Here is a 15,775-nt window from a genome sequence, read left to right as displayed (position 1 = left end):
GGATGCTCCACTGGGACGCCATATTATGCTTCTTATTTCTCCCTCTGTTGTTTCTGTCTATCTGCCCAAAAAGTTAGCCTTTCCCTGCTGCGCTTAATAGCTATTATTATGTCGACGTGCTTCTGTTTACTCGTGTCCTGCCTGTCTGTCTGCCTCACCCTTTCCCTGCATGCACTAAATAGTCATTATTATCTCGATGTGCTTCTCTTTTCTTGGGTTGGCGGGAGGGTGGAGGGCGCCACTGGTAGGTCCTATTTCTTTACTTTCCCTCTACTGTTGTCTCTGTCTGTCTGCCTGCCTGTCTTACTTTGCCTCAGCATTAATTAATGCCCGTTATTGCGTCGATGTGCTTGTTTACTCAAATAAACAAGCAATTAGTTGTGTTGTTTCTGTGTATGCGCCGTACCATTCTTGTATCAATGTGCTTCTCTTTACTCATCTAGTTTTAGTACGAGTTTTAGGTACCTGCTACTCAATAAGGTCATATAAGTGCCGAAGATTAGAAGAGTTATAAGAGAGTAACAAATACCCCCTCCCCCCCCCCAAAAAAAAAAAAGAAAAAAGAAAAAAATGTAGGAGAGATCAGGATGATAGGAAAGAAGGAGCAAACCACACAGAGTACCTGCCAACCACCCACTTCTCTTTACTCAAACGTTAACAAGTATTCTGATACCGTCCTTTGCTTTGACCCACCAACAGAGCTTGAGATTTAGTGGGTGGTTGGTGGGTGCTCTGGTGTGGTTTGCTTCTTCTTTCCTATCAAACATCTATCGTCCTTATCTCCCTCTCCGCTCATATGACCTCATGCAGTTGCGAGCGCCGTAAAATCTCTACTAAAACTAACTAAGAGCTTGAGGTTTGGTTCCAGGTATGGTGACCAGTATAAGTAGGCTAAGTGTTTCGAGGACTTTTCCACGTTGTGCAGGTGGTTGGGGGAGGGGGGTGCCAATGTTAGTGTTAGGTCCCACTTCTGTTCTTTCCTGCTGTTGTGTCTGTCTGTCTGGCTTGCTTTTTATTCTGTCGAAAAAAATAAATTGCCGTCATTCTGTCAGCCTGCGTTTCCTTATTCAAACAAATTCTCCCCATTCTTCATGTTGCTCCAAATGATCTGAACTGTGTCGATGTAAAACGATTACAATTACCATATGTTGCTGCAGAGTTACTTTTTTGTGCAAATTTTGAGTGTTATGACTGGATTGAGGGCAAGCGAGGCAGGGGAAGGCCCAGAACAACATACTAAGGGAACCTAAACAAATAGGTAACAGGGAAAGATCAGGGAAACATAGCTTTTTTGAGAGCATCCGAGCAAAGGAATGAATGGAGAACCATAATCGCCGATGTCTGTCGCAGATCTGGTACTGGATGATGATGATGACTGGATGTGTATTATAGCTGAAACAAGCCTGGCTCGTATATTTCTCGACCCTTGAAAAAGAACTTTTAAATAAAAATGAACTTTGTATCCAGTGATATTTCTATATGTATAAATTTTAATGTATCCATTCTGACTCTGTTTTGCGGGTAGTTGGAGGGAGCCACTGCGTAGGTTCTACTTCTTTTCTTAACCTCTATTATTACTGTCTGTCTCGTTTGTTTTGTCCCTGCTCTGAATGACAGTGAATGTGCCAATGGGCCTTTTTTTTCTGCTCAGAATCGGCCTGTATTTCAGGGCATTCTTTGGCTTCTTGATTTTTGTTAATGATGTTAAATATGATATAACCCCCCCCCAAAAAAAAACAAAACAAAAAAAAACAAACAACCCCACCCAAAAAACAACAAGAAACCCCAAAACAAAAAAAACGACCCCCAACAAAAAACAAACACCAATACATTCCGACCGTTTCTCTAGTGGTAAGAGGGAGCCACTAGTAGGTCCATTTTATTTTTCTCTCCCTCTGTTGTTTTTTTGTCTGTTTTACTTCTTTCTTGTTCTTAATGATCAGTATTGTGGTGATGTTCTTTTCTTTTTAATTGAAAAAAAACAAAACAAAAGAAAAAAGAAAAAAAATGACCCGACTTCCTTTGACCCCTAAAAAAACTGAGATTGTGGGTGGTTGGCGGGGTCTTTGGTGTGGTTTGCTCCTTCTTTCCTATCAAACATCTATCATCCTTATCTCTTCTCCTTCTTTTTTAGTAAGTGTTTGTTACTCTCTTGTAACACCTCTAATCTTTGGCAGTTGTGAGACCTAACTGTTGCATGGGTGGTTGGCGGGTGCTCTGGTGTGGTTTGCTTCTTCTTTCCTATCAAACATCTATAGTCTTGATCTCCCTTCCTTCTTTTTGTGTTTGTTACTCTCTTGTAACACCTCTAATCTTTGGCACTAAAATGACCTTATTGTGTTGCAAGTGCCGTAAAACTCTTACTGAAACTAAACTGTGTTGCAAGTGCCGCCAAACTCTTAGGACTGCCAAAACAAATTCAAATATGAATTTCTTTTTCTTCTGTTATCCCCAGGGGCATGACAGTGACCTCTGGTCATGTGGTCCTCAAGAAAGACACCCAGAACCTCATCGGCATCAGCATCGGTGGTGGCGCCCCCCTGTGTCCGTGCCTGTATGTGGTCCAGGTCTTCGACAACACGCCAGCGGCCAAGGAGGGCTCGCTGGCAGCTGGCGACGAGATCGTCGGGGTCAACGGGCAGTCGGTCAAGGGTCGCACCAAGGTGGAGGTCGCCAGGATGATACAGTCCATAAAGGTGAGGGAGAGAGGGAGAGGGAGGGATGGAGGAAGGCGTTTGTGCAGTCTTGCGTGTTTTTGTGGTTAAGGTTAAGTGCAACCCCACCTCCCCTCAGTGGAGTTGGTGGCCAAGTGGTTAGGCTACTGAACTCGTAATTGTGAGATTGCAGGTTCGGGGGTTCGAGCCTCAGCTCGGTCTGATGTTGTGTCCTTGGGAAAGGCACTCAATACAAATGACCCACTTGGCTCTGTCCTTTTGGAGATGGATGTTAAACTCGGAGGTCCCACCTCTTAAATCACCTAACCAACAGTGTTGATAGGGGCGTTTATTAACCTATACTATTTCACCATTTTTTCACCCCCCCTGCCCCCATGTCTGTGCACATCTTGATGATCATGGCTCACCGTTCTCTGTTCCTTTAAGAGATATCTGCAAACCACAGTGATCTTAGATAATAAGATCTGTGCACAAGGTCAGGCATGTCTGAAATAGGGAGGGAGGGGGCGGGGTAACTTTACTTTTCTGATTTCTATTCCCTCCTATTGAAGAAGTTAAAATAATGTATTAAAGCCTGTGGCGCACCCTTTAGTGTTATACTCCGAAGGACTGATTTCAATTCCTGAGTGGGAAAGTTATTTTATCAAGTATTCTAGTGTGTTTACTGGGATGCTGTATTTCACTCAACACATCGCACCCCAGCACTTTCTTGTCGTATCTCCACGTTTAATAACAGTGAAAACAGTCCATAACAAAGAGTGAGCTTTAGAAGATGTCACATTTTCACTGTTTTAAAAAATGGAGATACAACAAGAAAGCACTGAGGTCGCGAGATGTTGACCCTGACATGCAGAGTAGAAGCAGCCCACCTTCTAGATTATCTTACCTGTGTCTATTGAAGTGTAAAACATTTGCAGTATCTGAGTAACGTTTAGAGGATGCAGCTGGTGGGTCGTGTTTTCTTGCCATCAGTTAATTCATTTGACAATTCTGTGAGTAGAATGTATAATAGAATATTTCTGAAAGAAATCAGGCTTTCAAGGACATTGAATGATGGGAAAGACATGTTCATAAAGGCAATGTTTCTAGAAAATCCGTTAAATCTATTGTTAACTCTTTAGTAATTCAATCAATCTTCTTTCAGTTACTGATGAACCTAATTCAGAACATACCACTTTTTTCTTTTTGTACTGATTGAGTTATAATGATGAAAATTAGTGTATTGATCATGTGTGGGAAAAGAATTATTTACAATTTATGCTTGTTAAGATTTGTTTGTGGTTGCTAGCGTTCAGTGAGCATTCAGTGTAAACACTTTATCTTTACTGGCTCTATGATGTTCTGGTGGTTGGAGGCTGTCACTGATATGACCTTCTTTCACAATCTTTATTGTTACCTCAGCAGACCTGATAGTATTCTGAGACAATCTCAACAACTGTGAAGTATACAGTGCAAGCTGTCATTTTACAGGCACTACAAGACTTGCATACTGACAAGAAGATATGTAGCTTTCTATTGCTGGGTACCTATTCCTACCTGGGTGTAGCGAGGAAATTTCACATAAAGTGTCCTTCCCAAGGACGCAATGTTGGGCTAAGCTGATCCTTGGTACTCCTGAACCTGTAACCTGAAGACTACAAGTCAGGTAGTATTTCTATCGATTTGCTGGTCTTTGCTGGCTCTGTGACCCACTGGTTCTTGTCTGTGACTCACTGGTTCTTGTTTCTTTCACTACTGTTTGTTTGCAGGCTGAAGTTACAATCAACTACAACAAACTGCATGCTGACCCTAAACAAGGAAAATCTCTGGACATCAGTGAGTTATCATGTGTCTTTGTTGGGACTTCTACCTTGACCTTAAATAATTCCATTTACAATATGGGAGGCGGCATGGTGAAATCAGGCGTTCGTCAAAATAAACAGATCGGAGAAATAGGTATTTTCCGCCAGATTGGAAATTTTTATCGAATGAACCTCTTTTTAAGTCTTTTATGTCAATATAAAAACACATTTTCATGTGAATTTATACTTTAAAAACATTGATTAAAGGCCATACTGTGTCATTTTTCAGTTTTCAAAGACTCTTTAGCTATTGGAGTTATCAAACTTTGGCGGCCATTTTTTCGCTAATTTCACTATTGAAACCGGGTGACCCCACTTCCTTCAATCGCAAATATCTTAAGTTCTATTCAAGATAAATGGATATATTTATTTCTTTAGAAGCAAGGCAAATGAATCAGCTTTCAGATGATACCAATAACTCCACATCCCCCAAAATTGACAAGCGCCTGATTCCACCGCATCGTTACTCATATTGTTACTTTCATATTGTTCTTAGCTTGAGGAGAAGAAGGTTACGGTTATTCAGATTTGGCATGTTGTCTGAAACCAGAGATCAAATTCTTTTGAAATTACATCTTTTTTAACTTCTCCTGTATAAAAATAATGATGATCAAATAAAGAATGAAAATTGTCATCTTTTCTTGCAATACTAATGACACTAGAAAGTTCAGCATTCTTATTAGTTTTTCCTCAGCTTCTTTGTAGACTCTTTGCAAGCATTTCCCCCTGATTGCTGAAGCCTTGTTTGCTTCTCTATCCCAAGCACCAGTCTGATTCAGGCATTTGTAATCATATAATATAATAGTATTGAGGTAAAAATTTACACTGAGTAATGAAGATTGGCTTACAGTAAGACTGCCATTTCAACTCATTTGATTTGAGAAATGGTCTATATAGTGTCATATGTTGTACAATTAATATGTTCGGATATTTGTTGCATAAAACAGTTTTCTGACGTTTTTTCTTTTTTTGATCCAGCCTGTTATATCTGAATAATGTCTTTGAAATGAGCTTTGAATTTCCATTTCATTTGTCATCTTACAGAGTAATGTGTAGAATAGAAATTATGCTCATTCTTCATAGTTTTAGAATTTAGGATCTTCTTATTCTTTTTCTTTTGCTTTTACGATAGCTTATTTCGCATATACCTTGCTGTCATGAGAATGTGCCTGATACCTTCTAAATTTGTACCTATTTTCCTCCTCCAGTTTTGAAAAAAGTGAAGCACAGAGTGGTGGAAAATATGAACTCCAACACAGCAGATGCCTTGGGCCTCAGCAGAGCAATCCTGTGTAATGGTATGTAGCTGGAGGGGAAAATGTGGTGATAAATCATTACGTTTATATATATAGCATATACCCATTCTATACAGCATGCTCTATGTCCTTTACAATTATTATCACCCCAGCAGACCCTAGGACATTCAGAGAGATTCTTGGTAGGTGGTTGGCGGGTGCTCAGGTATGGTTTGCTCCTTCTTTCCTATCAAACATCTATCGTCCTTATCTCCCCTCCTTTTTTTGTGTTTGTTGCTCTCTTGTAACACCTCTAATCTTCGGCACTTATATGACCTTATTGTGTTGCAAGTTCCGTAAAACTCTTACGAAAACTAAAAAGAAAGATTCTTGGGTTCATGGGAAGCATAATATAGTGCAAGTGGCCGATTAAGCACTCAAACACTAACAGACTGACAAGATCTTTCGCTGTCAAAAGCCGGGGACCCATTCCTACCTGGGTGAAGCAAGGAAATTTCATATAATGTGCCTTTCCGAAAGACACAAAGTAGGGCCCCTTTTGGTTGAGCACTAGACCACCGACGCTGCTAATGTGTGCTTTGACACTCTTTGCTAAAGGTTTTGTTCCTGTCATTGTTTGAGTACAAAGAGAGGGAGGATTGGTTGGTGGTGGACATTCTGGTTTGATCAGTTCCTTCTGCTCGTCATGATTGCGACTGTTCTGCAGTACGCTGACGAAACGCCTTTTTCTTATTCACAGCAGTTTCGAGTTAAAAAGGGGTTTTGTCAACGTAACCCTTTAAAAAAGGCGTTCTTGTGAAATTTGAATACCAATTTATAGAAAAAAACTAGTCGCAGTTTCACTGTGATTTTTTTTCGCACAAAAAGATAATGCGTAAAATATGTAATCTGATGGTGTAAGTTTAGTGTCCCTGACTTGGTTTAGCAAAAGTTGGCAAGCCTGAAATAGTCTCTGAACTATAACATGTATTCTTTATATTTTACAGATGGTTTGCTGAAAAAACTGGAGGAAATGGAGCGAACAGCCAATATGTACGGAGGACTGATTGTGCAAACTCGGAAACTTTTGAAAGCGATATTTGATTTGTCTCAGTCTCACAAAGGTAAGGAGCACCGGGACCCTTTTCTTCTTTTATTTTCTTAACCTCTTCACTGCTATGTTGATGTTAGTACTCTCCCAAACGGGTTCTCTGACATTTTCCCTACCGATTAATGGGGGGGAGGGTTTACGAGATATAGTTATAGCTTGCACAGTTGTTCATTCATAGATTTTTTACTAATGCCAAAGAATTTATGGTTTTGTTTGAATCTCTCTTGAATGAACATCTTTACCTTGTATTTACAAACGTAGATCTCAGCAATGGACTTTGTATCGTTCATGTGAATTCGTTCATCATGAAATATGTATAAATTTTTTTCATATACAGTAAAATGTTGATGTAATGTACATGGCTTAAAATGTACTTTTGGCTGTAATATTCACTTCTGAAGCTCCAACAATTCCTATTTAATTAATATTTGTACTCTTTTTGGCTAATGTATACCTCGGCTAAGACGTTAAAATTCTTGGGTATGAAGGGAGTATGAGTATGTTACACTGAGATTTTACTGTATGTCTCCTATGACTTTGTATTGTATATTTCCATAAAAATGCCTTATTTGTAATAACTAGGTGCTGATTGTGGCTGTTACAAAAAAACAAAAACAAAACATTTTTCAAAATGAGTCTCTCTTCAATTTTTTTTCTCACCCTGTAAATTATGATCAAGTGGAGTTCAATCATTTTTGTTTTTACAGTGATAAAATGTGGCATATATCATATCATCAGTTTCACTTTTTAAAAAAATGTGATCTGCTGCATCTTTTCTTAGATACCTGTTCTTAAAGATGGAATTGTCTGTTTTGCTGCTTTTAATATGTATACCATTTTTTCCTGAAGTTTTCAGAATTCTGAAAAGTAGAAATTGTTCTTTCTTTTTATTTCCCCATACCTTACTATCATTTCTTTTCCGATTTATCTTGTTCATGCCAAGCTATCTCTGAATACAGCTGGACACAGATAACACAAACACGGAAAACTGGAAATCATAGATAGCTCATACTCTTTGCCATTCTCCGACTGATATCTCTTTAATTTTTAAAAAATCAGTTAACCCGAATAATGGACATGTGGAACACGATTGTCCTTCGCCAAAATGCTATTGTTATCCCGGCCCCTATTTTTGATTCTATTAGTTTGTATCTGATACAAATATTCCCCTTATTCTTTTTACAGTTATTCCGGCCAGACTGTATATTGAATATTGATACGATTATTTAATTTTGTATCTGATACAAGTATTACACTTCAGCTTTTGGAGAGGTGTTTTCGGGTATTGGTGTGAGGGAGCCCCAGCCTGCCGCCAGTGAAGCCTTCTCTCAGTTCGGAGAAGCCCATCGGAACATGGAGAAGTTTGCCATCAAGATGCTGAAGACTGTAAAGCCCATGATCAGCGATCTGAACACGTTTTTGCACAAAGCAGTACCGGACACGAGGCTGACAGTGAAAAAATACTTAGATGCCAAGTTTGAGTATTTGGTAAGCTACACACCCTGTTTTGAGGAGTTTGGTATTATTTGTTTTGAACGCGGAAAATGCACTGACCAGACCATCAATGATTTATTTATAGAGGCACCAGCCATCTATGTCCAGGTGCTGTTTTAGCCTATAATGCACTGAATGGTCTCTGTAAAACACAGTTTCCCTTGGTCTTCTTTTTGTTGGTATTTGTAAGAAAGAAGGTGTGAATAAGCAGTGATTGTTATGTCGATATTGATTCTATTAATTGTTTATGTCTTTGTGTGTTATTTCAAATTTTGGTGCGGAAAAATAATTGTAAAGGTGTTGGAAGGATTGACAAGGAAATTTGGAATGTCAGAAGGATTGACTTTGGAATGTTGAATGTTACAGCTTTGAAGTTTTATGTTAAAGGAATAGATCCAAACTTTTCTTTTTCCTTTCCAGTCGTACTGTTTGAAAGTGAAAGAAATGGATGATGAGGAGTACAGCTATGCTGCGTTGCAGGAGCCGTTGTACAGAGTGGAGACTGGCAATTATGAGTACAGGTAAGAGATGGATTCTGTTTAGGTTGCCTTTTCTTTGTTGTTTGTAAAAGCCACTGATAAAAGGAGTGGTGCCTTGCCATGAACTCTTGGTGTCTAACGCTTTGCCCCCCCACAAGACATCGATCGGCGATGGTAAGAAGCCGTTCCTGTTCCCCACGGGATCCTGATTGGCGACAGTGTACTTGCAACAAAAATACTGTAGCAATGATTTCTCTTTAGACATGCATACTTGTTTAAGGTATAATTTTCTTTCTGAAATGGTTTGTGTGGCCTTTGAGCGCAAAAATCAGTTTGTTTACTATTGGAGTGAATTAAAAAAAAAAAATGATGAGTAGACCTAGCATGAGTGCTACTTTACATTGATGCCTTGACGAAGATTCGGATGATGAATGTGTCAGATCTAATGGTTTTAGTTCTGATTCTAATTCCTGTTTAGATGAACATGCGATTGTCCCCTTCAATTTTATCAAGGTGTTGAAAATTTCATACGGATCAGGGTATTTTCATCGAGACACAGGGGGGCTCTCGTGGCCTAGAGGATAAAGTGTTGGCCTCTCATTCAAAGGTCATGGGTTCGAATCTGGGTAGCGACCGAAAAATTTTCTTCTCTAAAATTGTCTCCTTTCACCTCCTTTCCTGCTCTCTAGCAATGTTCTGTTGTCTGCTTTCATTTCCACTTTCTGCCCCCACCCCCTCACCTCCTTTTCCCCTTCCTCTAGGCTCCTGACTCTTTCTGCAGCCTTTCTACTGCTACTCTTTGGCTCCTCCTTACTGCTGTCTTTCTGCTACACCCCTGATCTTCTGGTAGGAAAGATCTATACCTAGCCTTCTCGGACAAGGGCGAAAAATCTCGGAGGGCCCGTGTGCAAGTTGCGCACGTTAAAGATCCCTTGGTGGTCTAAAATCGATAAGAGTAGGCTTCGGCCGCCTCCCGGGCAAAATTCGAAAATTTCCTACCAACTGAAAATATTAGGTGTGTCCCGCGCGCCCATATGACCTCATGCAGTTGCGAGCGCCGTAAAACACTTACCCCAAAAAAATTACTTTAAAAAATCGAGACACCAGAATAGTACTGATGTACCCGTTCTGCATCCTGGTACGTGGGGACAGAAGTTATGCTCATTGTGCACTGGGTGGGTGGAAAGCGGTTACTTGGTTACTTGATTGGGGAATAGGTAGGTATCATGGCAGGCGGTACAATGTCATAGGTGCTCCTCCCTCCTCTCCAGGATCCACAAAAGGGTTGGCTTCCTGAAAGGGTGAAAAATGTTAACCCTCCAAGTGTCACTAACAAATAACCTGTTGTATCAGGGGATGTTTTATGGTTTCACAATAGTATGGTTGAAAATGCTTGAGAACAGGCAAAGCAAGTGAAGGCCACAGACCTATATACTTTTTAAAAAAGTAGGATGTACATAGAAAGTAGAGCTCATTTGTGAAGGAGTTAACCTGTTCAGCGACCTCCCCCCCCCCCCCCCCCAACCCCACCCCGAGATAAACGAGCTGAAATACTGACTCAAATTGCGACTGATTTATTTAGCTGTTGACACATTGGTATGTGGAAATGTCATTCAAAAATTTGAAAATGGCCTTTCTGTTAAACTTTCTCCAATGCCTTCTTCAGTAAATAATCAACAGAAAAAGTATTTATTGGTACAAGTTTACGGTGGCAGGTCCTGAGATAAGCTGCTATTCTGGTACATCACAGTTGGTTGCAGCAATTCTGATGAAGTGTGTTTAAACTCGGTGGGCAGTTTTAATTCCATTTTCACAACTTTGAATAGTTATACATCCAGTAACGTTTTTTGGGTTTTTTTCATTGTAGAATAAGTTGAATCATGGAAGTCGTGAGATTAATACGTTTTGACTTCTATTTTAATATGTAATATTTTTTCTTCTAGGTATTCCCATCATGCTAGTCTTTCTAGGTTTGGCTCTCATACACAAAAAAGCAATGTTGGAAGAGGAAATGACACAAAGCCCAAAAAGTATATTAGAAATATTCCCTTTAAGGATCAATAAAAGTTTGGATTAAAAAAAAGCTGCAGCTCATCATTTTGTCAAACAGGTTGTTAATATCTATAAAGTTGGAATAAAAATGTTTAAGAAAGGGACCCATATCTAAAGAAATCTTCTCTTTCCCTGTTTCACATCCCTAGGCTGGTCTTGAGATGTCGGCAGGAGGCCCGCACAAGGTTTGCGAAGATGAGATCCGACGTCCTGGTCAAAATGGAGCTGTTGGATCAGAAGCACGGTAATTGTTGTCTCAGTCATAATACAATAGCTAAAGTAATTTCTGTTGTAGCTTTGAGAAAGACCTAAACAGTTGATGCCCATCTGATTTGACCCTTTTGACGGGAGTAAAAGTGAACATGTTACAATTATTGAATTGTTAGTGCACAAGATAAAATCCTGCTTCTTTTTTGCACTTACCAGTTGGCCACTGGAAGTAACCCCTTCCCCCCCCCCCCGTTCAGGAGTAATACTTATCATAAGACATAGCAATCCTCTTTTATGAATTATAAATACATGCTTTCCACAACAAAAAAAACAACAACTGAGGTGTATTAGACTTTTATTTTGAAATTTTCAAATGGTTAGTATACTAAATCAGTGAGGCCATACGGTTTATTCTTTCTCCTGCTCTTTTCCCTGTGTGAGCTCCATGAGCTTGGTGCCTAAGGTTTAGGACATAACGTCAACTCAGTTGGTTTCATTCTAGACTGCAGAACGGAAGGCCCTGGTTCAAATGCCCAGTTTAGCGTTCTGAGCTTGGATTGTTTTGGGGAGTTTTAAAGGCTCTCCACCCAATAATATTCACAGTAAAGTAATCTGTGTCAAGATCTGATCTTTTTGTTGGGTGGTTGGTGGGTGCTCTGGTGTGGTTTGCTCCTTCTTTCTTATCAAATATCTATCGCCTTTTATTTTTCTCCTTCTTTTCTTTGTATGTTACTCTCCAGTAATATCTCTGAACTTCGGCACTTCTATGACATTTTTGTGTCGTAAATGTAGTAGAACTCTTACTAAAACGTAACCCCCCCCCCTAAACCCCAACTCAATCAAACAAGCAGGACCTTATGACGATCATTACAGTAAAATGGCTGGCGTTGAGATCAAACCCTTTTTTGTTTGTTTTGTTTTTCAGTCCAAGACATCGTGTTCCAGCTGCAGAAGTTTGTGACGGCCATGGCCAAGTACCACACGGACTGCCACAACGTCATGAAGACGGCGGTCGTCTTCCCCATCGAAGTAGACCTGTCCAGAGGCACCTTCACCTATGACACGGCCAACAATTTCAATGACGGGGAGGACGACGACGACGAAGAAGACGATGACGATGAGATGATTGGACAAGAATTGGGTGCTCAAGGCGATAACATTCTCACGGGAGACTTATTAAATTAGAATATGAAATTACCTAGATACTGCAGTTGAATCGGGTTTTGATGACGACTTGTATTTGATGATAGTATTTTAAATTTGAAGGTGAGGTCTGAATTTTTTTTGTCACTAATGCCTACCCTCAACATCAGACCAGAACCACTCGTTGTATGATGTTTCAGGATTCTCCCTTTCTCTTGTGATAGTGTGGAATGATTGCTGTATGTAGTTTGACCGAGAGTGACTTTTTGTTTACTGTATGTTGATTGTATGGTCCATACATTGCAAGTTTGGGGTTTTTGCTTCTAAAAGTTTGTAACACTTCTATAATGTAGGAGTTTTGGCCTACACAGTCCGTCGTTTTCTGGAAGAGATGTTGTAATGTGATGTATTTATTGTTCTCTCAAGCTGTTTATGTATTTAAAATTGGTAAGCATACTGATACTCAGTATCAACTGCATGGCCTGTTGCAATCTCATTGTCCTTTCCACAAGTCTTAGATGTTTTGATTTGATTTTCAGGAAGTTTTCTTTAGCAAGATCTGAAGAGTCTGCTGAGTTGTAAAATGTGTGACTGGTGACATGATCTGTAGTTGTTCAATGCTGTCCCATTCAAGGGATTATCCTCGTTTGCTTTTATTTTGCATAATCTTTGAAATGCAACAGGAATGTAAGAATGTCTGTGTGTCACATTTTGTTTCATCACGAAGTGCATAAGTACTGATGTATAAAGAATATACACTTTTTTTTTGGTTGGAAATATGTTTTTATTGTATCCATCAATTTAACTGGTTGTGCGTGAGTATACATGTGGTGGAAAACAGAATAGGCATTATGTAATGATTTACAATGTGTTACGTTAGAGTCTTTTGATTTATGACGGGCACAGATAACATGAATACGCAAACTTCGATATCACTGATAGCCGGTACAATAGGCCATTTCCCAAACTGAAATGCTATATTTTCTTTGTATTGGCAACACTGTTTTCTCAAACACCTGAAAGGATTTGTCGAACAGCTCGTCTCAAAATGCTTCATCACATTTTCCGTACAAATTGTCTGGAATTTAAATTGCCGTGCATTCATGATGGAAAATAACACACCCATCATCGTCAGGAGTATCGGGTTACTAGGCTCGTTCCCGCACAGTGCTGGTATCGAGATTCCTCATCACACATTACCTGTGGTATGCATTAAGGGACTAGAACTAACGTGAATCTAGTGCTGTGAAGGGGAAATTTGGGTGGTGGGGTATGATCGAAGGTAGACAATGTGGCAAGGTATGATCGAAGGTAGACAATGTGGCAAGCGTTGGGCTGTCTGGTGTGTGAATTACTAGAGGGGTGGGGGGCTTGCTTTGACCAGTGCTGATTATATCGTTATGATCATTGATTGTGATCTAATGTAAGAGTAAGAGCAGTTTTATATAAGTCGTTGGGCTAATCAGCAGTGTGCTATTCAATTCTCTTGCTGCGACACCGAGCAAGGAGCAGATACGATCCATCTCTCTACACTTTAATCGATACCTGATACTTTTCGTGATGGCAGAGAAAGGCATACTTAATTGTCTGAGTCTGACAATAGAAGCCAAGTGTCAGATTGTAGCAGAGGTGGACAAGAAGTCCTGCACTAAGGTGGACATTTGTAAGGGATTTTATATCCCAAATCGACATTTTCCATGTTTCTAAAAAATCTAATTGGAAACGCCCGCATTGGATGTCAACCTGATGGAAAGCAAGTGTACTTGTTTTAACCCAATGGACCCGAGCGTGCGCGTTTTTTACCCTTCTACGCACAGAATGCTCTTCAGAGATTTCTGTTTGAATCAAAAGTATGTGTTTTGTGAATTATTTCTTCTTTTTTTTAATTTCAAAATTTAAAAAGTCCATTCTCTGCATTCCAGTATCGGCAAGAAAAGGGAGATTGGTTCAGAATGTCTTGCAATTTTTTTTTGGTCAGTTCTTCTGACATTCCTTTTAGATCTGTGATGTGAAGCTGTGACATTTTTGTGTTTATAGGCTCACTTGGTTGTGTTCATTTGAGTAGAATATCATGGACTGAATCTTTTTTGCTCTTTCTTTTTGCCAAATAAGTGGAGAGTATAATAGTTTGATGATGTCTCTTGTCACTTTTGATTCTCCTTTTATTTCCTTTAAAGTCAATGTTTTTTCGTAGCCGATGGTTTTGCCTTGCTACCAACAGCACCTGTGCTGAGATAGTTTTCTTCTTCCAATCTCATTTTATTTGTTTTATTGTAATATTACTTACATATTATTTACCCATCGAGTACATATTATGTTTTTTCGTTAACCATTTTGTTAATTAATTTAGGACTTGAGAACTTTTTTGCATACAGTATCCTCAGTTTTAGATTGTACTATGGAAATTGATTTTTTCCTTCGACATGCAAAAGAATTTGATATGTGAATTCCATTTTCTATTTTAGTCTTTGAGACCTAACAGTGGACATGTTTTTTTACAACCTGAAATAAATAACATTCCCAATCTAAAACAAACACCATTTTGTTCTCATCAGCTACAAGTCATAAGTTTTATTTTGCTGTGGAAGTAATGATGTACAACATGTTTTTAATCAAAGGTTTGTTGTATGGTAATGAAATGACTGCAGAAGGGAAATGTTTTTCTCATGAACTTGAGGTGAAAGTTGATTCGTATCCACTAATGATATATGATTATGTTCATTCCATTGATTATAGTTGAGAGTGTGATCTTTAATTTATTGATCTATTTTAATCAATACATGTGCAATAAAGGTTATGTGATGATTAAGAGTTGGTTGTGTTCTCTCTGTTTATTGCTATGTCCAGGGACATGCTTTGGCTTAATAAAAAAAAAGATTATTCAAGACCAGTGTAAAGCTAACTTTATTGCATGAGGGTCATTTTTCTGCCGGTGAGTGATTGAAATTTGGACTGACTGTATGGTAAGGCTATAAGCTATTATAATCATCATCAGTATCAAATGCCATAATAACTGCAGCAGGCATCGACGATCATGGTTCTCCAATCATTTCTTTGCTCAGATGCTCATAAAAAAAAAGCTAAATTACCCTTATATCTTTCCCCGTTACCCATCTGTTTAGGTTCTCCAAGTAGGTTGCTCTGGGCCTACCACTGCCTCGTTGGCCTCCAATTTTGCCAGTGAGAGCTAGATGTTGGGGACCTTTACGTCTGTTCAGCATGTTAATACTGTTATAAAGACGATGTATTTCACCTCGAGCCTTTCATTGAAAATTTAAAAAAAAGCAAATGAGAAACCACTAAAGGTCCAAAAGACGCATAACTTGTAGGCTGAAGTCTTGCTGAATTTGAAGTTCAAAAAAGATTTCCACCTTACTGACAGCCTTTGACCTTACTACAACTGTGGTGGATAACAACAGTCCCACGTGATTCGAAAGACAATTAATGTGGGTGGCTGGCAGGTGCTATGGTGTGGTTTGCTCCTTCTTTCCTATCAAACAACTATCATCTTTATCTCTCCTCCTTTCTTTGTTTA

The 15,775-nt window shown here is 39.3% G+C and overlaps 1 protein-coding gene across 2 annotated transcripts in view; it reads left to right on the top strand.

The window, feature by feature from the left end:
• Nucleotides 1–15,051, top strand: part of PICK1 (PRKCA-binding protein) — a 46,781-nt gene extending 31,730 nt beyond the window's left edge. Inside the window, exons 2-9 of one of the 2 annotated variants that reach the window (XM_013085842.2) lie at nucleotides 2,456–2,696; nucleotides 4,424–4,490; nucleotides 5,725–5,814; nucleotides 6,759–6,875; nucleotides 8,124–8,350; nucleotides 8,777–8,877; nucleotides 11,037–11,131; nucleotides 12,023–15,051. In XM_013085842.2, the coding sequence (XP_012941296.1) occupies nucleotides 2,456–2,696; nucleotides 4,424–4,490; nucleotides 5,725–5,814; nucleotides 6,759–6,875; nucleotides 8,124–8,350; nucleotides 8,777–8,877; nucleotides 11,037–11,131; nucleotides 12,023–12,282 (1,198 nt within the window). In that variant the 3' untranslated portion in view covers nucleotides 12,283–15,051. 2 annotated transcript variants of the gene reach the window in all.
• Nucleotides 15,052–15,775: the final 724 nt, after the last annotated feature.

This window comes from Aplysia californica, unplaced genomic scaffold, assembly GCF_000002075.1.
Source record: "Aplysia californica isolate F4 #8 unplaced genomic scaffold, AplCal3.0 scaffold00413, whole genome shotgun sequence".
In the NCBI taxonomy this organism is placed as follows: Eukaryota; Metazoa; Mollusca; class Gastropoda; order Aplysiida; family Aplysiidae; genus Aplysia; species Aplysia californica.
The sequence above is the reverse complement of the archived record's forward strand: the minus strand, read 5'-3'. Positions and strand labels throughout refer to the sequence as shown.